The sequence below is a fragment of the Lissotriton helveticus genome, chromosome 5_1, assembly GCF_964261635.1.
Source record: "Lissotriton helveticus chromosome 5_1, aLisHel1.1, whole genome shotgun sequence".
Lineage (NCBI taxonomy): Eukaryota > Metazoa > Chordata > Amphibia > Caudata > Salamandridae > Lissotriton > Lissotriton helveticus.
Genome location: NC_136065.1, coordinates 1,228,439,767 through 1,228,465,640, shown reverse-complemented (window position 1 = coordinate 1,228,465,640; position 25,874 = coordinate 1,228,439,767). Strand labels below are relative to the sequence as shown.

General features: G+C 46.1%; 1 protein-coding gene across 1 annotated transcript in view; it reads right to left on the bottom strand.

Moving 5' to 3' along the window:
• Positions 1–25,874, bottom strand: part of LOC144752607 (scavenger receptor cysteine-rich domain-containing protein DMBT1-like) — a 1,088,995-nt gene that overhangs the window by 849,358 nt on the left and 213,763 nt on the right. The window contains exon 14 of the mRNA XM_078640489.1: positions 17,966–17,995. Coding sequence (XP_078496615.1) covers positions 17,966–17,995 — 30 coding nt within the window. The remainder of the gene's footprint in view (positions 1–17,965; positions 17,996–25,874) is intronic.

The following is a 25,874-nucleotide window of genomic DNA, read 5'->3' as shown; positions in this document are numbered from 1 at the left end:
TTGATTTGGACTGGCCATGTGGGTGGTGGTTGTGGCCATCTTGAGTGCTGGTACAGGCAACATGTGCTTGGGGTGCAAGGGGCCATTTTGAAGAGAGGCAGTGTCTGAGGCCTGCACTTATTTTGCCTAGCTTTCATCCATTATGCCCAGGGATAGTGAGTGGTGCATGGGCCTAGTCTTTCTGTGGGGTGTCTTCTTGGATTTAAACACCATTGAGGCCATGGATGGGCTGGGATTGTGCTGAATTTTGTGTTTGTTGTCGTTTTTTTGGGGCTGCTGGTGGGGCCTTTTGGCCAGGGGTAGTGAGTGGTGCATGGGCCTAGTCTTTCTGTGGGGTGTCTTCTTGGATTTAAACACCATTGAGGCCATGGATGGTCTGGGATTGTGCTGAATTTTGTGTTTTTTGTCGTTTTTTTGGGGCTGCTGGTGGGGCCTTTTGGCCAGGGGTAGTGGGTGGTGCATGGACTGAGTCTGCCTGTGGGGTCTCACTCTCTTTAATGTAAACATCCTGGATGGCATTGGATTGTGGTGATTTTTGTGTGTTTTTCGTTTTTTTGGGGGGCTACTGTTGATTTGGACTGGCCATGTGGGTGGTGGTGGTGGCCATCTTGAGTGCTGGTACAGGCAACATGTGCTTGGGGTGCAAGGGGCCATTTTGAAGAGAGGCAGTGTCTGAGGCCTGCACTTATTTTGCCTAGCTTTCATCCATTATGCCCAGGGGTAGTGAGTGGTGCATGGGCCTAGTCTTTCTGTGGGGTGTCTTCTTGGATTTAAACACCATTGAGGCCATGGATGGGCTGGGATTGTGCTGATTTTTGTGTGTTTTTTCGACTTTTTGGGGTGTATAACTGATGTTCCTCTGTCTTCCATTGCTTGTAGGTGCACAAGAGAACCACCAGTGCCAGGAAGAAGTCCTGCTGCGGTGTGTGCAGCACAATGTCACGTGTGGCCACAGACAACTCTGCAACTTGTGCAACTGCGGCCTGCTGTTCAGAGTGACATCTGAAGAAGATGGCCCCAAAAAAAGTTGCCCGTAGCTCCTCTAGCAAGAAAGTTGCCAGTAAGGAGCAGAAGAAGCAAGTGGTGCCACTTGCCAAGGAGACTGGTGTGATGACGACCGCCACATTTTTTTGGGAAAAAAAGTACGCCTGCTGCAGCAGCGGGGTCTGCTGGGGACCAAGCTGGGAGCAGCACCTCCGCTCCATTGGGCTCAGTGCCACCACCACCACGCCAACTTAGGTCCAAGCCCTTGAGTGCTGCAGAGGCAGCAAGTATAGTTGTTCAATCACCATCGACCAGTGATGTTGGCTCATCGCAAGAAAGTAGCAGCAATGTCCCTCAAGAATCAAGACAGGTTGTTGTAACTCATCTGACGAGTGTTGAACAACCACAGCCGCAACAACAATCACATGTGCAAGTAGTACAAGCCCAAGTACATGTGGAAGGAGAGGCGGCGCAAGGAGAGGAGCAAGCAGAGGTGCATGGAGGGGCACAACAAGTGGCCACAATAGTTGTTCCTCCAGAAGTAGGGGCACATCTGGAAATCGACAATCAAGCCGAGGTATCATTCGAGGAAGCCACTCCTCCTGATGATCATTCATTGTCGTCCACATCCCGAGCAAGGAAAAGATCAAGGGTGTTGGTGTCTACATCTTCTTCAAGCCCACCTCCTTCTGATGATATGGATCTTACTTGGGAACCAGCACCACTGCTGTCTGAGAGTGAGGTTGAGGAGGCACACCATGATCTGACAAAGGTAGCTAAGCGTAAAAGGAAGGTCGTCGAAACTCTCAAAGCTATGGAGTGTGATGACGCTCAACAAGAAGTGGCGTATACTCCTGCTGCTGAAGACTCTCACGACGACGACGCAGTCATCATCACTAACGTCACTGAAGCCCCAGCGGGCATGCAGCAAACAGACATTTTGACCCTAGCCCGACAAGCTGCTGAGCGTGATGATGAAGTCGACGAGGAGGCAATGGGAACACCAGAATCATTGATGTTAACTAATACACCACAACGTACCGCTTCCATATTTCTTACTCGCCAGAAGGGACCTCCATCCACTTCGACCTCAATTAGTGGTCGTGAAAGTGCACAACATAGTAAAGTTCAGCAATACACATCCTCCACTTCATCTGGCATTAGCAGCACGGCCATCACCAGTATTGCCTCCTCCGGCCCCCACAGACATTTCAAGTCCGCAGTTTTGGACTTCTTTAGTGTTTCCACAAAAAGGGAAAACATAGCCATTTGTAGCATATGTAAGCTTGCAGTTAGTCGTGGTAAGCTTGGTACCAACTATGGGACTGGAGGCCAGAGAGGTCATCTTGAGAGACAGCACGCTGTCCAATGGTTTGCGCACCTAAAGGAGATCAAGGAAGCCCGAATTGCAAGTCGAGAAAACGTTGATGTTCCATCTGATGATGACGAGGAGGAAGAAGTGTCACACACTTCACTTACACCCAGTACCTCTGGGAGCCACACTAAGAGTGTGGGACAGAGTGAGACACCAATGCGAAAAAGTTCATCAGCGAGCGTAACTGGGTCGAAGAAGTCATCATCATCATCCCGTAAAATGGTCCAGGGCAACATTAAAACAATGTTTTTTTCAGACACGCCATATGACCGCAACCACCCAATGGTGCGTCTGTATAACACTAAGCTGGCTAAAATGCTAGCGCTGGATCTTCTACCTTTTTCTTTTGTAGAAGGGGTTGGTTTTCTCGAATTAGTGGCAGCGCTCTGCCCTAAATGGAAGGTTCCTAGCCGGTACTATTTTGCCTGAGTTGCGGTTCCAGCACTACATGAAGATGTTCTGGAGGTGATTGGGGCAGCTTTGCAGAAGAGTGCTGCTCACACTATACATCTCACAACAGACATGTGGACCACTGGCGCAGGCACTGATTACATGTGCATCACTGCACACTGGGTCTCTTTTTCAGGGGTTAAAGCAAAGCTAAACGCAGGTGCTGACCTGGACCAAGTTTTTAAAGCTGCTCGGAAACATGCAACACTAGCCATGTTTGGCTTGGAGAAACGTCATACAGCAGAAAACATTTTGAATGAGTTCAACACAAAGGTCTTTCACTTGCTGTCTCCAAAAAAACGCGGCATTGGTTATGTTTCCACGGATAATGGCGCCAATGTAGTTAAGGCCATGGAACTGGGTGACTATTTCAGAGTGCCGTGTTTGGCGCACTGTATAAACCTAGTTGTTAAAAAATTATTGGAGAAAGAAAGTCCAGCATGCCAGTTAGTGGTCACCTGCCGAAAAATGTGCAACCATTTCAGCCATTCTTTTAAGGCCCGGAAGCATCTGAGGAGCCTGCTACATGAACGTCGAATGCCAGTGAAAGCACTCATCCAGGAGGTGCCAACATGTTGGAACTCAACCTTCTACATGCTTGAGCGTCTGTATGAGCAGTTTACGGTACTCGATCAGTATTTCTTAACAATGGGTACAGCTGTGAAGGAGGACCTGAGGTTAAATGCGGCGCAAAGGGAGCTAGTTAAAAGCCTGACAGACATGCTTCGTCCTTTTGAGTTCTTCACGCGTGCAGTCAGCAGGGAGGACTGTAATTTGGGAAAAGCTATCCCATTGTTGCGCATGCTGGAGCACAAACTGAAGGCGGTGTCTTCAAAGTTTCAAAACGATGAAGAAAAGCAACAAGCTTTTCTTTTGGCGGAGAAATTATTAGAGCGTCTACGTGGCGATGAACGTCTTCAAAAGATCCACTCAGAACAGCATTACATTTGTGCTACTATTCTGCATCCCCGCTACAAAAAGGCGCTGGCAGGCTCTGCATTATTTCCTTTTAGTGACGAAGATGCAACAAAGTACAAACGTTGGGTAGCCTGGTCAGGCATCAGGTTTGAAAGAGAACGGAAGCAAATTGAAGGAAAAGGCAGTACATCAGCATCAGCAGGCCATCCCCAGTCAGAAGACTCCACTTCTGCACCTGTGGCTGTGGCAGAAGTGACCTCTCAGCCGTTAAAGACACCGGCAACCGCATCATCTGCACCAGACACAACAGAAATATCGGGTGATGAAGAGGATTTGCTAGCTGAGATAGGTTATGGTTCTGAAAAGGTCCGAGCGAAAATTCAGCAAAGTGGAGGAAACGTGGAGAACTTTGAGTCGATGGTGCAGGACTATCTGAATGACTCAACAGAGGTCTATGTTAATGCTGACCCATTGGCGTATTGGCATGGGAAAAAAGAATTGTGGCCAGAGATCTCCCGCCTGGCTATACATTACTTGTCTTGCCCACTCGCAAGCGTGTCTTCTGAACGTGTTTTCAGTGCTGCTGGTGGCATTGTAACTTGCAAACGGACCCGCCTCTCGCCCAAAAATGTGGAGATATTGACAATGATCAAGATGAATGAGCACCTCATACCACCAGATTTCAAAGTACCAGATCGCACGATGGAAGAAGATGAGGAGGACAGCAACTTAGATGAGGGAATTTCTTCTGTGTTAGGTGACACTGACCTACTCCTGCCTGATGATTTCGCAGAGTATGAGCATGAACTCTTCTTCCCTGACACCGAGGCCTGAAAATGAGCCTATGATTTCAGACATTTTATTTTTCGTACTTATTGACTTTTATTCCTGTGTTTCTGTCTTTCTTTGTTTTGCACAACTTAATATAATTAAAACTTTAATCACCTGTACTTTTGCTTATTGGCTGTTTGGGGGTCTTCTACTTGTTTTCGCCTGGGTTGACGGCTCTGGGGCCATTGCTGGGAAGGTCTAATACCGGATAAAACTGGTTTAAACAACATCCATGAGGAAAAAAGGTTTTGCCTTTTCTGACTTTTCGCTCAATGTAGCGTTTTCAGGGGCCTGTTTGGGGGGCTTCCTGGTGTTTGTGGGTGGGTTTCGGGGTCTGGGAGCACTACTGGGTATGGATAGTTTAGATAGCAAGAGGTTTGAAGGAAATCCATGGAGGCAGAGGGGAGTTAGGGCCTAGCTGCAGAGCGCGCGCTGAGTGATTTTGGAAATTTTCACAAAAGTGACAAAGTCCACATTTTTGTACTTTTGCTTTTTGGCTGTTTGGGGGTCTTCTACTTGTTTTCGCCTGGGTTGACGGCTCTGGGGCCATTGTTTGGGAAGGTCTAATACCGGATAAAACTGGTTTAAACAACATCCATGAGGAAAAAAGGTTTTGCCTTTTCTGACTTTTCGCTCAATGTAGCGTTTTCAGGGGCCTGTTTGGGGGGCTTCCTGGTGTTTGTGGGTGGGTTTCGGGGTCTGGGAGCACTACTGGGTATGGATAGTTTAGATAGCAAGAGGTTTGAAGGAAATCCATGGAGGCAGAGGGGAGTTAGGGCCTAGCTGCAGAGCGCGCGCTGAGTGATTTTGGAAATTTTCACAAAAGTGACAAAGTCCACATTTTTGTACTTTTGCTTTTTGGCTGTTTGGGGGTCTTCTACTTGTTTTCGCCTGGGTTGACGGCTCTGGGGCCATTGCTGGGAAGGTCTAATACCGGATAAAACTGGTTTAAACAACATCCATGAGGAAAAAAGGTTTTGCCTTTTCTGACTTTTCGCTCAATGTAGCGTTTTCAGGGGCCTGTTTGGGGGGCTTCCTGGTGTTTGTGGGTGGGTTTCGGGGTCTGGGAGCACTACTGGGTACGGATAGTTTAGTTAGCAAGAGGTTTGAAGGAAATCCATGGAGGCAGAGGGGAGTTAGGGCCTAGCTGCAGAGCGCGCGCTGAGTGATTTTGGAAATTTTCACAAAAGTGACAAAGTCCACATTTTTGTACTTTTGCTTTTTGGCTGTTTGGGGGTCTTCTACTTGTTTTCGCCTGGGTTGACGGCTCTGGGGCCATTGCTGGGAAGGTCTAATACCGGATAAAACTGGTTTAAACAACATCCATGCGGAAAAAAGGTTTTGCCTTTTTCTGACTTTTTGCTCAATGTAGCGTTTTCAGGGGCCTGTTTGGGGGGCTTCCTGGTGTTTGTGGGTGGGTTTCGGGGTCTGGGAGCACTAATGGGTATGGATAGTTTAGATAGCAAGAGGTGTGAAGGAAATCCATGGAGCCAGAGGGGAGTTAGGGCCTAGCTGCAGAGCGCGCGCTGAGTGATTTTGGAAATTTTCACAAAAGTGACAAAGTCCACATTTTTGTACTTTTGCTTTTTGGCTGTTTGGGGGTCTTCTACTTGTTTTCGCCTGGGTTGACGGCTCTGGGGCCATTGCTGGGAGGGTCTAATACCGGATAAAACTGGTTTAAACAACATCCATGAGGAAAAAGGTTTTGGCACTTTTTGTAACTTAGGGTTCGTTAGGGTTAGCCCTAGCAGCAGGATTGCCTGTGTTTGGGTGTTCTTGATTTTTGCAACTGAGTTCTGGGGTTTTAGAGCACTCGTGGGAATGTGTAATTTTTGTTGCAAGCGATTTGAAGAAAATCCATGGTGGGAAAGGGGGGATCACTTACTCGGTGAGAGGCACTTACTGTTGAAAACATTTAGCCATTTACACTTAAAGGAAGAAAATGACAGACTTAAGTTTCAGGAAAACTAACTTACTGTTAAACCACCACCCACCAGACTCTAAACCAGTAGTATGGTGGGAAAGGGGGATTTGGCATAGTTAAAGAAAGCCTTTGCCACTATTCTTAACTTAGGGCTCGTTAGGGTTAGCAGTATTTCTATTGCATGTGTTTGGGTGGAGGGGCCTTCGAGTCTTGGAGCGATGCTGGCTATGGATACTTTTGCTTGCTTGCAAGTGGTTTGGAAATATAATCCACGGTGGGTAAGGGGGTATTTGGGCCTACTTTTACTTTCAAAGTACGTTTTGTCACCAGTTTTCTGCTAGGCCTCTTTTTTTGAGATCTGATTTGGGGTCTTCTACATTTTTGCGACTGGCTTTAGTAAGGGTCTGGGTGGGAGGCGGGAGCACTGCTGGGAAGGTCTAATTTTGTTCTAAAACACAGTTTACAGTACACCTAGCTTGAGGGGAAAGATCCGCTAAATTAATTTGCCCATACTTATTTATCCTTCAAAAGGTGACTCAGACAGAGTACGCACTTTCAAAAATATTGTACTGTCTATTTGGAAAATCAAAGTGTGACTTTTTGCACTACACAGCGCACACACCTTGTATTTATTTATCAGTGGTGTTGTAATAGCACTTCCTATTTTTCGTTCAATAATTACAGGCCGGGTTTCAGTCTGTGCAATGGGGAAAAAAGGATGGAGTGAGTCTGGCTTCACATTAGCGAGCCGCAATTCAGCATCCACCAGGCAAGCAGTGGACAGGGTGTCTTCTGGTCACCAACATTGATGGACGAAGCGTCAGCTGGAATGGAGGAGTGCCGCTAATAAGAGGAATTGTTTGCTGCATGCAACTTACTTACCAAATTCAACAGGACAACTACAACAACATACAGATACAGTATCCATTGTTTTCTTCTATGAGTGTGACTCCATTTCTTGGATCTCTCTCTGCTTCTAAATGGATCCCTACAGCCATTCTATAGGTTTTACTTCGGCTAATTTTTAAACCTAATTAATGTAAGAATAAGAAGTGTTTCTCTGAGTGCAGAGATAGGCAAGTGAAAACGCTGCAGCCCTGTACTGTCGCATTCTAGTACTACTTACTTTTCAGTAACAATGCATGCAGTAGGGCATGCACTTCCTTTATGTCACTTAAAAAGATTTATGGTTAGCTTTGTACCCAAAGATTTCTTTAGCTTGAATTATTGTTTGTCCATGCTGTGCTTTTTTTTTCTCTCAACAAAACCTACCCAAAAAGAAACCCCCATTCCCATCCATTTTCCAAACCCTAACCCTCTTCCCCCGGGCTGTGTGGTTTTGCTTGATGTGTGACTAAATGACATCAATAATTCCACACACTTGCTGGGGAGGATAAGGTCATAGCAACAGGCTGGTGAAGGAACCCGAGGATATATTCTAGACTTACTCATCTTCAGTACTATTTCTTGTAGTAGTAGCCAATGTCAAAGAAATTCAACGCAAGTACTAGTTATACTTCCAATACTTTACCATTTGTTAGGCTCTGTGTGGCACTGTTCTAGTGTACTGTCACCTGCTATATTCTCTATCGTACCGTTGTAATGCTACAGTAAGGACAAACCAGGTTTCATTTTCTTTTTTTCCATAGGCATGCAACTGCCACTGTGTCACACCACTAGTACCACCGCAATGAGGACATTTCATCCGCCCAGGATTGCCAGCCTTAATCGCCATTTCCCGTGGAGCCAGCCCTGGGCCTAGCCCTACTTTCAAACACAAATTACAGGTAAGATAAGCGTTTGGTGGGAGGTAGTATAATGGAGTATTAGGAATAGACGAGAGATTGACGGTAGTACTACTAAAGTCCTAGGACTCTTCAGGAAAACAAACTTACTGTTAAACCCCACCCACCAGACTCAAAAGCAGTAAAAAACAGGTATGGTCAGATAAAGTTTCAAAAAGTATATTTTTGTAGCCCTAACAAAATAATCTCCCGCAAGACCCTCCCTAACCCCAACGATTGTCCTTCAAAATTCCCACAACCCAACTCCCAATTCCCATCCCCCAAAAGTCTCTAAAAAAGGGGCAAGGGACACTACACTACGGGAGGGTGCTGTTGAGTTTAGCGGCCAGGGCATCATACTCCTTGCGGAGGGTGGCATGGTCGAAGAGGAGGCCCTCCACCAAGTTCTTGTAGGTATGGACCTCCTGCTCCAGGTAGGACACTCTTAGGGATAAGCGGCGCTGGCGTGCCTTGCAACTCCTGTGGGGGGCAGCTGCTGTTTTTGCTGCTTGGCGGTGGCGGTTGGCTTTGGTAGCCTGGCTCCGTACCGCTGGAGCACTGCGCTAGCTGGCAGCCCGTGGGTGCACGGAGGAGGATGCAGCTGTACCAGTGGATGTTGTACCGGTAGACTGCGTCTCCTCCTCCTCCAGGGCCACCAGCCGCCGATATTAGGCGACAGTGGCATCCAGCCTCCGTTGCCGGGCCATTTGAGCCAGCTCCCTCCTTGATGCTCTTCTGGTTGATTTGGAAGGAGTAACTATATGAAGAAAGAAAGACATAGTCACTCTGTAACCAATGCTCCTTAAGATTAACACAAAATGATTGAGCAGAAAGTTGTGTCACAGTACAAGTAGCAAATTGAAAGCACAGTACATAACTATTGAGGACAGTATCTATCTAACCTCCCACTTCTTCATCCTTGCTCTAACATTAGTGGGAGTTTAAGGAACAAATTCTACGAGCACTATGGACTTCCATTACAGTCGACTATGACAGTACACCAGTTATTCTTCTTCTTCTCTCTTGTTTAGGAAAATTGGTACGTTATCCTATGCAAGCCGGCATAATGTCAGCGCAGTGAACTTGCTCCCGAGAAAAACAGACGCAAAACATGATGAGTGAGACAGACTTGCGTTACTGTACCGGTCCAGTACATGCAGGTGGTGAAGCTCTTACTTTTCTATTACGGGTGGCACTGAGAATACTCTGGTAAAAGGGCTACTGCTTAATTAATTTAGCTTTCACCCTACAGTGCAAATGAGTACTAGAAAAGGAAAATGAAGAAGCTAAATAATCTGATTATCTATCACTTCACATGGGATGTATTTGATGACATATGGGATGACTTTAGGTGCTTTGCTTATTATTGAGTGAACAGTGTGCCCACACATGAATGACGTACTACTACTAAACTAAAGTTTTTAAGAGAGGTAGGGAGTGTCCACCGTAATAACCGGATATATGCTGTGCTTGCAGTTGCAATACAAACTACTGCTACTATTCATGGTAGTATTTGGACAAAATTACAACTTCTTTTCCTTGTCTTTCCTACACTGGAACGGACGTGCGGGTGCGGTGTTACATGCTCTTCAAAGTAACACTTAGTTCATCCAGTGACCGTCTACTCTCTCTAGATACACATATGCTATCTAAGAGTCCGATAATACCATGATCCAGGCATCCATCCATTCAAAGTATATGCACACATACAGTTTCTGTTTCACCCACCCAGGCTGTTCTCCTTCCACCCATCCTTGCTTCATCATTCACCCAGCCATGCACAATACCATATTCTTTCCTTCCCAGCCACCTCGGGGACCAAGCAAACACATATCATTCTCCTTTGCCAGTCACCATTAAATTTCTCGTCCTTCCACACTTACTTACACCCTTCTTTCGCTTTTCATTCATCCCATCCATCAAGTTCATCTCAGATCTTATTGGGATTCTTTTTGCCAAAAACTTCACAGCTAAGTCGAAGTACATTTAGAGGAGGCTACTACCTGGTTGATTTATAATACACCCATGCAGAAAGCACACTATGCAGTCTTCAATCTCAATAAGTAAGGAATATATAGCTTACCTCTGCCCGCCACCACCGTGTGAACCCTCACAGGCACGTCCGGCACTTGCACCGCCTCCTCCCCAGAGTTGTCCCCCTCGTCCAATACCACCACCACCGCGCTTGCCCCGCCACCAGATGTTCCACCTACAAAGTACATTTAAGAATGTTAGAATACACCACTCACTACTATATAATATTTGGTCTAGGAGGAATAAAGAAATGTGAAAAAAACAGAATACAATGTAATAATTTGTGTCTGTCTACTCTAAAGTAAAAATGTCCCTTTTTCCAGGGAAGGCTGTTGTCTTGCTGCACTTTTTGGCACAACTGAAGAATGCTTGCTTTTTATTTTTAACACGCACCACTTTTTCTCCTAACAGACTGAAGCTTTACTTCTAAGAACACGAGCAGGATCAAGTTCAAATCAGGTGAGAGCTCGGCTCGACCACAAGAAATGTGTCCAATTAATCGTCAGCACTAAGCACTTTTCCATTTTCAGTTAAACGTTTAGTTTTATGACAAAGTTGATTTTTAGAAATGTGTTTACTTTTAATAAAGCTTTTAAACTTAAATAGACTCTGTGGTTTTTGGTCCTCCAGACTAGAGTGGATGAGCTAAAGGTTGTGGAATTTTTGCAAGCATGAGTCCGTGCCTCTGACACTTCTTGACTCTGACTCCGTACTCTTGTCCTGCGTTGGATAATCTAATCATCATTGGGGATCAATCATCGGTGACTTTGGGAGCTAAATGACTCTGCCACACTATCTAGTCAGTAAGGAGATTGGGGTTCAACTACAAAGTCTGTTATCACTGAGGTATGTGGAAAGTCTAACAGCACCTATTATAATTGATAAGCTAAGCAATGCATTATTTAGTGTCCATAGTTCTGTTTGTGCAGATTTGTCCCTGCAACAGTAGTAGAATGGATTGTCCTACTAGCCAAACCAAAAGTCTACAAGAAGATCAAAGAGGATTTAGAAAAAATCGAATGAGGAACGCTAGGAAAAAATAGGTACTCTATATTAGAATTAAAACTTACTGGGGCCAGCAAAGGAGCCCTCGCCTGATCGCTCCTGGCCTGCATCCTGAACAGCACCCTCCTCCTCCTCCTGTGTCCTCTTGCCCCTGGGGGGAGCTGATGTACAACATGAGAGAAAGAAAGACCAGAAAACATGGATGATATTTGTCAACCAAATCAAACATTTCAAAAGAACAATAACAAAATATTTTGGCGAAATAGCAAATAGACAACTATTCCAGGGGATATATTGACCGATCTCATGTGGTCTACTACGTTATTGATTTGCGGACCGTTGACTTGGAAAGTTCCTATGTAACTCACTAAACAAACTACTAAAAAGGTTTGCCTAGGCCTGGCAGGCAACAGTCCGCAGCACGCGAAGTGCCAGACAAAGTCCATCGTGCTTGCAGATCAGTGAATACTCAAACTATCAATACACCGACCATCACCACTATTTCTTCTTATAGCCATGTGTCTAAAGGAAGGACTGGACTTGAGTCTGTAGGGGCTGATTTAGAAGCCCCTTGCGGCTCTTTTGCTCCATTGTTGCGTGACTTTTGTGACGCAGCGGCAGAACAAAAGAGGCGCCATGGTGCGGCGTATATTAACAAAGTGACGCATATGGGAGATGCATCACGTTGTAAAGCCCTGCGCCATCAGGGGGCGTTCCGGCGCAAGGGAGGGCGTTCCTGCGCAGAAACGAATCCTAAAAGTGGCTGAGGGAAATCTACAAGATGTCAATCAGTCACTTTTAGGACAATGATGCGTGACTCAAACCCTGCGCCTGCTTGAAGCTGACGTACGGCTTGATGCAGCATTGGGGAGATAGGGCACCCCAGAGCATTGCTGGAGCTGCGCCATCGTTGGCACGCAACTCCAGCAATGCGCCGCCTTTACGGCACAGATGCGTAAGGCTTCTGTGACGTTTTGGGCCCATGGTGTGCCACATTGTAAATATGGCGCACCATGGGTGGTGGTGGCATGGCGCACAATTACAGGCGCATCCCTGCTACTTTGCAGGGATGCGACGGTAATTGAAAATCTGACCCTTAGTGTCTAGCATTACGCAGTTCTTTACACTACACTCATACATAATTTCTCAGGCCAATGAAATGAACACAAAATAGAAAACAAATAAGCATAGTAGCAAGGCTACTGAGAAGGAGAGCAGTGCACCTGAAATGCATAGAAGATTTTGAAATATAATTTACTTACAATGTAATTGGCAGCATTATTTCTCTTGGTAAAAAACAAAAATTTGCAATATAATAACACACAGAGCGGGATAAAACAGAGTAGTGATGAAATAGATAGAAATAGCTACTACTACTCACCAAGCCCGGGGATCTCTACGCCGAGCACGTCCAGCAAGTCGCGTTCCCGGTCCATGAGATCCGTCCAGCGGTGGGTGGCCTGGTTATAGGTGCACCGGACCCCAGAGTGTTCAAACATGGCCCAGCACACCTTCTCCCACCGCTTCCGGCGCTCCTGGATCCCGTAGCCGGTAGCGATCCTGCCGCCTCCCATGATGGTCTTGGGGAGGCGGCGCTGGACGTGAAAGACTAGTGCGGCCACCTCCTCCGCACTAAAAATCTCCCGAGCTACAACTGTCTCCCCCCTCAAACGCCCGCACGGGAGCCGGGCATGGGGTGCGGGACCCTTCCCCTTTGCGGGCTTCTTCCCGGCTCCCTTTGCCATGGTCTGGGCAGAAAGGAAGCAAAATAAGAAAGAAGAAATAGAACAGGGAAGAAGAAAAGAAAAGCGTTTAAAAAAGTAGTTTAAAATGAACAAAAAATAGCAGAAAACACAAAAATATAGAGCATGAAAAATAGAGGGATAGATAATGAGTAAAATAGATCAAAATAAACTTCAAACAAGCAAAGGATGGCAGAGATTAAGAAAGGATACAGAGAGCATGCCCAGAACCATAGCAATGAATGAGAAACAAGATGGCCGCGCCCGTTCACGACCGCGTGGGTAAGTTCGCACGAGATTTTCCTCGCGATCACACGCGAACATGTACGAGAGAGCCGCACACTTTGCGAGATTACACATAGCGCCCGGAAACGGAATTACGTCACGCAAACAAGATGGCCGCGCCCATGTACGACCGCTAGGGTAACTTCGCAAACGTTGCGCTACAAGCGGCTTGCGAACATGCAAAAAATCACGCGAACAAACACGCAGCACAAAACAAATCGTGTATTCGCACAAATTCCCGGCTTCCGAAAACGATCTCGCACGGATTCGCGCCCCGCAAATTGCGCGAAATTGCAGAAAAAAGATTTTTGCAAAACTGAAAGCAATCAGCAGGTGCAAAAGTTCAATCTTAACATTAGTAACCATTCACTCTAGTGCTTCCTGAGGGGCCCCTCCAGAGTTCAGTTGCCTATTTGCAACTATTCTATGACCCTGCTCTGACCCTCACAGCAGGTTCATACAATAGCTACAAGTAGGCCATAAAGGTCCTGTGAAAAAAAAATGCACTGCAACAGAAAGCAAATTACAGATAAGGAAGGAAGCAGGTGCCAGCCAGACTGGAAGTTTAAAAATCAGTGACACATTAATCAACCCCAAATTAATTCATGGCAGTTGAAGCAGGGCAGGTGTGCTTGCTTTTTTTCACCCCATAATCTACAGTGATAAACCAACCAGAGGGTGGCAGTGAGGATGTACCAGAGGGTGGCATGGGTGTACCAGAGGGTGGCAGTGGTGAAACAGAGGGTGCTGTGAACCTGTGATGATGAACCAGACGTAGAAACAACATAGTCGCGGCCGTTGCGAGCCGAAAAGTAAGTTTGCAATTGCGAACTGGTAAACAAACCTCGCGAACTGGCAGAAACCCTTGCGAACACAAAAAACACAAAAATCCGCAAATTCGCGAGAGTTCGCGGATTTTGCGGATTGCGAATCCGTAAATACGCAAGTTCGCGTACGCCAGATTCGCTAAATCCGCCCATGCTTAGTCAAAATGACACCCTGTTGCACCCCTGAAATTGATCTATGCACATATGTTGCACACACATGCCCTAAGGGCATGTGTGTGCAAAACATGAAACTTTGAAAAATGCACAAAAGTGCTTTTTTCAAAGTGTTAGCAAATTACCATGAAGTCCAACTTCATGGTAATTTTCTCCCCCTATTAGCGAATTCGCTATTTTGTTTACTTTCATGCATTGCATTTAAGTAATCTCAATTTGGAATTCCTTAAATGCAATCGCAATTTAAGGAATCTCAATTTAGAGATTCCTTAAATTGTGATTTTTCATTTGGGATGATGCATCCCAAATGCAAAAATACCGGGAGCAAAGGGGCAGATTCTGAGAATCTGCCCATTTGCTCCTGGTATTTACTTTGATGCATATGCCTGATAATGGCTTATGGTATGCTGTCAATATTAAATGTTGATTATAAACTCCTTAATGGAATACTAGCACAGTACTTACTACCACACATGTGGGACTTGATTGCCACAGATCAATCTGGGTTTATTCTGGGCCGCAGAACGGCAATCAACATTCAGTGTTTACCAGCGGTTTTGGGAACTATCTTCTCATTACTGGATTGGCTGGCCTCATGTTTGTCAACATAGAGAAAGCCTTCGACAGCTGTGAATGGGACTTTATCTGCATGAGATAATCTGTTTGGGGCTAGGAGGCAATTTATTGGGTGGACTTTCCTGCTATATGTGCACCTGGTAGCACGGATCAGGACGGGACAAGTGATCACTGACAGGTGTGCAGTAGAGAGTGGTAACCTCCAGGGTTGCACGCTGTCTCCCCTACTCTTTGCTCTTGAAGTGGAGCCCCTGACCTGGAGTGAACAACCGTATATGGAAATTACATTTGGCAAACTCCTGCACCATATATCTCAATACGCAGATATTATGGTTCAATCTTTACCTGTGGGACCAGGGCACAGAGCCAGAAAGGGCGGTAGGTCTGCTCACGTCATTTGGGGAGGTTTCAGGCCTCTGTGTTAATTGGCTGAACCCTGAGCCCCCAACCTTGTGTGGCATGAAGTGGGAGCAAGATGCAGAGAAGTAGTTAGGGGTCTGAATATACCATATGATTCCAGACTTATAGGAGGAGAATGTAGACTTGGAGGTGGGGCCTTCCGGGCAAACACAAGCTGCTGGAAGACGCTGCCCTTATTGGTCGCGGGCAGGATAGACATAGTGAAGATAATAGCACTACCTCGCCTCCTCTATTTCTTAGCGGTCCTCACGATTGTGGTGCTGTGGTGTACATTTCGAGGGATGTATGACGTTACAACGCATACTTTTACCGCGCATACCTTTACAACGCGGTTTTTACCACGCATACCATTACAACGCATAGCGCTTAGAGGTGCTGGATAGTGGTAAGTATAATTTTCTATTCCAACTCCAGTCCCCGTGGACACTAGGGCAGGTGTTGGATAGAAAAATAAACTTATTCCCTATCCTAGAGCGCCCCCCAGCGCAATGCGTTGTAATGGTATGCGTGGTAATACCTGCGTTGTAATGGTAGTGCGTTGTAAAAATCTCGTTGTAAACGTTACATACCCATTTCGAGACATCAACACGGCCTGGTGGATTTAATCTGGAATAAAGGTTGATAGCACATCGCGTTGCTTTGGCTAAGTTACAAACACATTCCTCGGACAGAAGGATGAATCCCCCAGATTTTCAGGCCTGGCGGGCCAACTGCAAGTCAGAGCGATTGAGACTGGTTGTCTGCTGGACTGGGTCGAGTCAGGCCTGGCTAAGCTGGATGCTTGTTATGCAGATGGTGTCCTGCACCCCCTTTAAAACTCTACACGAGGAGTTTGTCCTCCCTGTGGGGCAGTTCCTTTAGTATGGTACTCTATTGGCACATAAATCATGACAGCGGTGCATGGTAGAACCGCATCTGCTTCATAGTTGCCAGTTTTATCTGCGATTCTAGTAACATCCACAGGTTAGTTTGGGGCTTATACAGTGCTATACATGCAGACATGCTCTCACCCATCACACTACTGTGCGAGCTTTGGGAGGAGGACGTAGTCTCCCCCATAACAGATGAATATTGGGCAATAATTTGGGAGGCAGCCTGCAATGCCCATTTCAAGTTTAGGCCCTATTACATATTGTATCCAGCTTACCGCTTACCTCAGAAGCTAATCTTCTATTTCCCGATGGCCCCCCCTGAATGCCCTAGTTGTTATTCTGGTATTGGGGATTTCATACACATGTTATGGAGTTGTAGTTTTTTAATCCCTTACTGGATAGAAGTGGTTTGCCTGCTAGCTGTGATCACAGACCGCTCCCTAATCCCCTCTCCTAAATTCTTCTTACTATGCCTTTACCCCCAATCAGTTAAGACACAAAATCACAGCACGGTTCATAGACTGGAACCTTGTGTTGGCTAAGTTTATAATCACAATGCACTGGAAACAGCTGACAGGTTTTTACATTGAGCACTGGAGGGCAAACCTCCTGCAGTGTGTGGACTGGGAAGAAGGTGCATTGATGCAGGAGGGATCCTCATGAGCTTGGGAGACACGGCTGACTTGACTTACAGGGTAACACAGCCAATAGCTATGGCTCTCTCTTTGCAGTAAGGGTGGTGAGAGGTGAACACTGAATAACCTAAGACTAAACTTCCTCTGACCATTGGGCCGACGTGGCACTGTAGAAAGAGCCTAACCCCCCAAAACATGCTGAGGCACCTGAACGCTGGCGGGACCCAGGTGTGCGTGGTGGACTTAGATGCTTGCCTACATACACTTGGTTCCTTCAACTAACTTTATGAGGGGAGACAGCAGACACCATGGGAGTTGAGGGGAGGGATAGGGAGAGGTTGAAGACACACCCGAGCGATAACAGGACACCAACCTCCACCCCTTTTCTGTTGGAGCAGCCGCTGGGCACCCCTCCAGCGTCCCTGGAGAGATTGACTTTTCATAATATGTGTACACTGATTCGGATCTTCGAGGGGTCTCCTGCTTGGTATTAATCACCAGGGGTTGGTATTAACGTAGATGTTTCTGTTATTTGGATTGTATGTGTATACATTACTGGTTGTCCTCCGCCACTGTCTTTAATGCTAATAAAGTGTGTTTACAAAACAAATTAGCGCAGACTACATAGGCAATTTATGAGATTTATGGAGTGGGTTGTGAGAGCATTCCTAAAAGCAGTAGCAATCAGATTTTCCAACAATCACATTGGCATATCATTTTATAATATATTACCCGACTAGCAGGGGGCATGAGGGGTAATTAAGGGACAGTGGAAAGGCAGAGGAACACGATTTGGTAGGGATACAATACTTGATAAAATAACCAATATCTTTGAAGACTTTTAAAACAGAGAGAGGGGGAGAAGGTGTGCGTTTTTGTTCGTGTGTATGTAAAAATGTCTGATGAATTCCGACAGACACCTCATTACACTCGACCGAAAGCAGCTGTTCACAACTATTGACCACATAGTATATTCATTAGAGGGTGTAGCAACCCCCAAAAAAACTCCTCCCCCGAAGCTACGTCCCTGCCCAGGGGTACTTAATCCACCGAAAGTGGATGGTTAAAGCAAACATGTCACTAAAAACTGATATTTTATTTCACAATGAGAACCAGCTGAGAAACATACCTGAGGGGCTGAGGGTCGAAATTTGAGCAGCTGTGAAGACAGAAATAGAACATCATGTTAGAGATGATGACATCAGGAAGTACATTTAAGTGTGTAACAGCCTGCAGATTTACAGTTGTTGTCCTGTTTCAAGAATTTATTGCAAGAATGATATTACTCGTTACTTATCACAAGTCCCCAAGAAAGACTCTGAGGCCTGCTTACAAACTCTACAAGAACATTTAAGAAGAGTTTTCAATTCAAACGAACTATCAACCCTCGTGATGTGATCATTCGGGCAAACCGAAGGGGAAATTGCAGGAATACTTCAATTGCACAGATGGGCAGAACGAGTTTTCCATCTGGGACAAACAGTGAAAGAAATGTATTATAAACATCTGAACCCAGTAACACTCCGAGTTACTATGGACTATGTTACTGGTTGTGGCCCATCTCACTTCACCTGTCAAGTCAGACTATAAAAAGTACGAGTTCGTATCTAATGTCCCCTTTCAGTTGAAGGTAGTGGAAAAGTCAGCAACTCTTCAATTAAAACACTGCCAGAGTCCAACAGCGATTCAGGGTCCTGGCAGTTCGGCTTTCCTCTCATTAGGGGTACAAACATTGCATTCATACATCTCAGTCTTTAGATCTTCATCTCTTTCTGGTCTCTCATTAAAACTTGGACAAAATAGATTTCTCCATTCAAGGGCAAGATCAGTGTCATGTTTCGATGTCAATAGACTAGGTTTCAATAGTTTAAATATGAATACCTTATGTCTAGGGCTCCCGTTTTAATCAGACATTTGTCAGCATTGATCAATATTTACTTTTGCTTATTGTATGTTTTCATATTTATATTGGACTTCGTGAAAAAATGTGACCGCAACTGGTATATGTCAGTATATATTGAATAGTACATGTATGTTCATATTTAAATGTCTAATGCATTTTGATGCTACATGAATCCATGTATGATATAAGTGCACTCAGATAAAAACAAGAGTATTGTAGCTCACACACATTCACATCTGCAGCTCTTTAATGTTAATGTTAATTAGAATACATTCCATATATTTTCTTTAAAGTTTTTTTTTATTTTGCATCTTACAAACCTTAACAAGACAGGCAAGGTACATTTCCGTTTTAACATCATGCTTTTCTGCATTACACACAAGTACGTCCAAAATCACAATCACATTACCGTTCATTAGTCCATCATTATATTCATTAGCTCGCTGTGAGCCCCGTTCCCCCATCCTTTTACTCCACATCAGAGTCCTCATCCTCTTGGTCCGAGGGTGGATCACAAATGCCACCCCAAAATGTATTCCAATTGCCCCAGATTTCGCTCCATTTTTTGGGGCACCCTTGATTAATGAATACTGACTTTTCAGCGAACATGGTAGCATCCATATCTCTCCCCCATGCAGTCAGGGAGGGCACTCCTGGTACACCCCATTTCTGGGCGATGTTTCACTTAGCTATCATCATACACAGCGCAGACCAGCCCTGAGCCAGTCGGCTCAGATCATTAGGTTCCTATACATTCAATAAGCATCGTTTCGGTTCCGGTACTAGGGAGACCCCCTCTACCTGTGAGATCGTCCTCATCACCTGCCTCCAATACTCCATTATCCTAGGGCAGTCCCATATGGTGTGAAAAAATGTACCTTCCTCCCCGCAGCCCCTTAAACAAAATGGGTGCGGTGCTCTACCAATCTTGTGCAGGTTGTGTCTCGTGTAGTAGACGCGGTGTAATATTTTCAGCTGCACCAGCCTGAGTCTAGAAGGCGCGCCCACTTCCCGCGGGGAGGCCAGCGCCTCCTGCCACTCAGATTCATCAAGTTCCCCCACATCCCTTGAACATTTGTCACACAGTGAACAAGTCGGGTTCCGTGTATTATTTATCAATTTCCGATCAGTGAGGGAAGTCGCTTTTTTCTGCAAATATTCTGTGAGTAATCTGTCTTCCAGGGGGGAAGCCTCAGGGGTTTCTGTACCAGGGGGCAGAGCTGACATCAGAGCATGCCGGATTTGCACGTAGTGAAATCGTTCCCCACTCGCCATTTCGTAGTGTTGTTGGAGACTTTCAAACAATACCATTTCACCATTATGCCAGAGGTCTCCCACCGTAGAAATGTCCATGTTGTCCCACCGATCGAAACCTTTGGTGTTACGGAGCTTGCCTAAACGTTTAATATCCCATAGGGGGGTAAGTTGAGTCAATACCCCACGCCAGCCGAGCTTGGTTTGAGCAGCGTGCCAAAGGACCAGCGTGTGTCTAAGAGGACCAAACATTGTCAGTGTCAGTTTTTTATCATAGAGCGGTGTTAACATACCTCTTGTGCCCAGGAGGGCCCTATCCGCCTGAAATGCCGGGTCATTCTGTGGAGCATGCAGCCACTGATTAATTATCTTCAATTGCGCTGCCCAGTAATAATATTGTAAGTTTGGAAGTCCAATCCCCCGTCGTACCAGCTTCGCACTAGCTTGGACTGCGCTATGCGTGCCGGTTTGTTGCCACATAGGAGGCCGGAGACCTGTGCCTCAATGGCCTTGAAGTATTTTGGGGTAACCACAAAAGGCGTGTATTCCAGTACATATAGAAATCGGGGCAATGCCTTCATTTTAAATAATGCCGCCTTTCCTAATAAGGTCAGCGGAAGGGTCTCCCAGTGCCGCACATCCTTGCTAAGACGGTCCAGGGGCGGTTGTAAGTTTTTTTCTTAGAATTCCACCACATCCATAGTAATATCTATGCCCAGGTATATAAATGTTCCCACTTCAGTTCTAAGTGAGCAATCCGGAGGGAGCCTCGGGGGTGGGCCTTGGATGACAAACATGACCGATTTTGACCAGTTTATGGTGTATCCTGACGCTCTTCCAAAAATCGTACATATATTAAGCAAAGACAGTATAGACCGTCTGGGGTAGGTCAGGTAGAGTAATACGTCATCTGCGTAAAGGGATATTCGGTCTTCCCAGTTGTCCGTCCACTTGATCCCCTTTATCATTGGGTCCCACCGTATCCAGGCCGCCAACGGTTCCAGCACCAGGGCAAAGAGGAGTAGTGACAGCGGGCAGCCCTGACGCGTGCCACACGTCAGAGAAAAATCATCGGAGATATGGCCGTTGGCAGCAACATGTGCCACCGGGTTGGTATAGAGAAGCCGGACCCATCTGCAAAAGGTAGGGCCAAAGCTCAGATGCCGGAGCACTGCGAACAGAAAGGGCCACTCGACCATATCGAACGCCTTTCGTGCGTCTAATGATAGCACCACCGCTGGCTCCTGTAAGTATGTTGCCCGAGCGAGTACTCCATGTAATCGCCTTAAATTGAGGGCCGTGTTTCTGCCGGGCATGAAGCCAGACTGATCTGGATGTATTAATGACGTTAAGTGGGGTGTCAGCCGAAGTGCTGGTAATTTTGCAAGGATTTTGGCTTCCGCGTTAATTAAAGAAATGGGGCTTAGTGGGCTTTGGTATAGCTACTATGGTTGCTGTGCGCTGATCCAGCGGGAGCTCACCCTTTTTAAAACTATCTTTAAACATATTGAGAAGATATGGCGCAGTAGTTCCTGACATTTTTTTGTATAGTTCAACAGGTATGCCATTCGGCCCCAGTGCTTTTCCCGACTGCAGTGCCCCCATTGCCGTCTGCAGTTCCTCTATGGTGAGATCTGCTTCTAATCCCCATGCCGCCTCCGGGGTTAGCTTGGGCATGTTAATATCCGGGATGTAGGTCAAGGCCTCTTCTACAGTCATGTCGGAGGTAGACGTATAAACTGTTCGGAAGTGCTGCGCAAGTGCGGCCACTATCGCCTGTGGGTCCGTAGTTGCACGCCACTCCTCCCCAGTGACTTGTGCAATCCATCTAGTATCAGTATCCCGTCTGTCTAGCCAGGCCAGTAGCTTCCCGGCTTTATTGCCAACCTCATATACCCTATGGTGTGTAGCCTGTATCCTGGCTCTAGTTAAGTCAGTTAAGTGTGCCCGGTATTGTTGTTGTTTGAGATGTAAATTATGGAGTGTCTCTGTGGTGGGGTTCTCATCATGTTGGGCATCTGCAGTGCGTAGGGCGACCTCCAGTGTGTGGAGCTCTGCGTGCTTCTTTCTTTTATATGCCGTGATGGATTCTATAGCCTGGCCCCTGAGCACTGTTTTATAAGCCTCCCACAAAATGGATGGTGAGTCAACTGATGTGGCATTCTCCTGAAAGTAGTGACTGGACATTGCAACCTGTGCTTTCTTGATTTTGGGAACCTGTAAATACCCGGGATAAATTGGGTATATAGTTATATACGGCGCCGCGTCAAAGTGTGGTGGGTGTACGTCAGAAGCAGCGGTGAGTGGTCAGATATCCCTCTCGGAGCAATTTCCACACTGTCTATCTTCTGCAGACTGCCAGCCGACCCCAGGAAATAATCTATTCGTGAGAGACTATTGTGTACCCCAGAGTAGTATGTGTATTTTCGCGCCGCTGGGTGGTATCGTCTCCATATGTCGGTGAGGACTAGGACATCCAGAAAGCCGCGAAAGCGTGTCGACCCCCCTTTAGTTGTACGTACCGGAAACCTGTCCATGGCATCGTCCAGAATGGCATTAAAATCCCCCCCAATGAGAAGGTCCCCTTGCGGCAGGTCTAACAGGAAGGCACTGAGATCTGGAAGTGCCACAGCATGTAATGCCGGGGGAATATAGGCAGATATAATATTAAGGGGTCGACCCTCCCATTGTGCGACAATAGCCGCGAATCGCCCCGCTCCGTCAGTTTTGACTTTATGTATCAGTAAGGGAAACTGCTTTTTAACCAGTATGCCCACACCTCTGGACCCAGAAGAGAACTCAGAGTGGGCAACCATCCTGTCCCCCCATCTGTCCATCGCCTTAATGACCGCCCCCGTTAGGTGCGTTTCTTGCAATAATACCACCATCGGTGCTTTCCTTTTAATACAATTGAGCACTAGGCCCGTTTTATTTTGTCCCCCAAACCTCTGACGTTCCATGTAAGTAGGGTGAGGGGTGGTACCAGTCCTCGTCGATCGTTTTATCTATGGTATCAGCCATTGACATATCCAGTGGGGGTTATCGAGTGGGCTATTAACTGTAAATGTGACTTGCATGCACCGTCGTGTGTGTCAATAGTGTCTGTGTATGTACTGTAGCCGTCCTGCGAACAAAACCTAAAACAAAACCATTGCAACCTTCCCAACTTTCCCAACCCCCGCCTTGCCTCCCTGCCTAGCGGATGCTCAACTATCCGCCACCCCAACTCGGCAGAGTGCTTTAGGTCCCAACCCTCCAACATTACTTGCGTATACGGGAGCAGGAAGTCCAAGGAAGACCGTGTTCCTCCTCCGCCCCAGAGTCCATGATCAAATCAAATCAAATCAAACTTTATTTCGATTGAATTTACAATCATAAAAGTTCATTGTAGTAAAATTTTCCAACAATTAAAAGAGAAAAGAGAAAAAAGAAACACTTATTAATTGCTATATACAAAGGTATAAAATTAGTAATTCCTAACATCGTCTATACATTTGGAACCTATGTGATCCCTGTGAGAGTTTATACACACAGTCAACAAAGATATTTTACGATGCAGAGACAGCAGATAGAGAGCGAATTTTCAAACAAGCCTTTAAGAAGCAGGCTATAGATTTGGCAACATATGGAGTGTCTAAAAACTTTAATGCCAAAAGGGCAGGTCTACATCTTCTCAGCCCAAACTGACGTAGAAGTGGAACCAGCCAGCGTTTACGCGGGGTCTCATACAAGCTGCAAAATAATGTTAAGTGCAAAGTGGACTGGACGGAACAATCGTCACAGGGACATCTGGATAGTTCGCAGGACCAGTCTAGAGGCACAGGGAACGACACAAGACGATAAAAGTTATCAAAGCGAAATCTGGCTAGAACATATCTATCATAATTTGATAGATAAAAAGATAGATATGGTTGCATACCAAAAGAGGATTGTACCATCATTAAATGAGTATTAGTGTGCTTAACAATTTCAGAAGACATACGTAAAGCTCTTAAATGGGTGACACACAGGTTCTTCAGAGACTTTCTTGGGATAGACATTAATGAGGCAGGCTTTGTGAAAAACGCTGGGCAATTCAAATCATTCAGGAAATTAAAAACATACAAAAGCCAAGGGATCCTTTTCCAGTGAGCCAGAGTCAGGCAATCAGTAATTAACAACCGAGTAAGGAGACATTGCTCCTTAGTCCAAATACGGTGCCAGAGGAGGATCGGCTGGTATCTGATGGTATCAGTGATATAGTCCCAGCCGAGCTCAACATGGCTACCGTAGTTGGGGGCACTGCGAGGGAGAGCTAGTACATATTTGAAGAAATCATTTTCAATAACTTGGAGCTCATTGACGGGGGCATAGCCCCATACCCCCGCTCCATAAGTGGCCACACTCAGGCATTTGGCTTGGTATATTTTCATAAGTACAGCAGGGGCAGGTTTACCCACTTTCCTAGAAAATGAAGACAGCGCCGTTGTAGTACGTTGAAATTGCAGTGTCTTACTAGAGGTGGCAGGTTTCCACGACAACCGGTCGTCAATAAGAATCCCTAGATATGGATATTTTCTGGCAGATTCTAACCTAGTGCTGTCGATGTAAAAAGGCTTACATTTAGAGGCTTTTTTGCCAGTTTGCATAACGTAGGTCTTGGTTTTGTTGACTTTTAGGCCTAACGAAAGCATATACTGACAGTACTTATCCAGTTGGTGCTGGAGTTGGATTGGTGTTCTCGCTAGGATGACTGAATCGTCGGCGTACAGTAACGCGGGGATTGGGCGGGTATTTATGCATGGAAGATCTTTACTATCCACCAGCATCGCTTGCTCCAGTCCATTTGTGTAGATATTAAATAGGAATGGAGCAAGGACGCACCCCTGCCTGACGCCCTTTGTGATGTTAAAGGTATCCGATAGCTCACCGTTGATGCCATACCTCACGCGAGCGTTGGCGTCCGAATAAAGCTCACGTAGGAATTTCAGTAGTGGAGGATCAATACCGAGGTTGTGCAGGGTCTCCCATAATTTAGAGTGGATAACGCAGTCAAAGGCGGAGCTTAAGTCCACATAGGCCAGATAAAGCTTACCGCCTTTGGCCCAAGCGTATTTGCCCATGAGTAGAGTAAGGTTGAGGGCCTGCTCGACAGTACCCAATCCCTCTTGGAACCCGAACTGTAAGTCTGTTATGATCTCCTTCTCCGAAGCCCAATCCTGGAGACATTCCAGGATGAGTCTCCCGGCGACCTTACCCAACGAGTCCAAGAGGGAAATGTGCCTGTAACAGGCCGGGTTGTCGCGATCACCCTTTTTAAAAATAGGCAGAAGCACTGAGGAAGACCAAGAATCGATGAGACCAACCTGCTGTGCAGCTAACATCACTTGCGTGACAATAGGAGCCCATAAGTCTAGGTTGCTCACAAAGATGTCAAGAGGGACTCCGTCCGGGCCGGGAGCTTTCCCGGTCTTTGAGGAAGTCAGCGCGGTAGTCACCTCCACTAAATCGAAATTGATGTCGATAGGGTAGATATTATCCTTGGTGATGTCTGAGTCCTCAGGACTTGTGGTGTCAGGTATTAAAAGGGAGTCCCCAAAGATCTCTGAATAATGAGCAACCCATTTTTCAGCGGGAACCGCCACATCCAAGTGTCGGATGGATGAGTCATTCGCTAAAAAGGGAGACTTAACTGTGCGCCAAAACAAGGTAGAATCCTTGTTCCCGGCACTCTCATGCAATTGCGCCCAGAGATTATTTTTTAGTTCCTGTTTACGTGTTTTTTGGGCCAGCTTATATTTCTTTCTTAACGAAGCTATTAGTATCAGGTCTCTATCCTGGCTATGTAATGCACGTTTGAGTGCGCTGAGGGCTTTGCGACAGTGGGAGTCAAACCACCCCC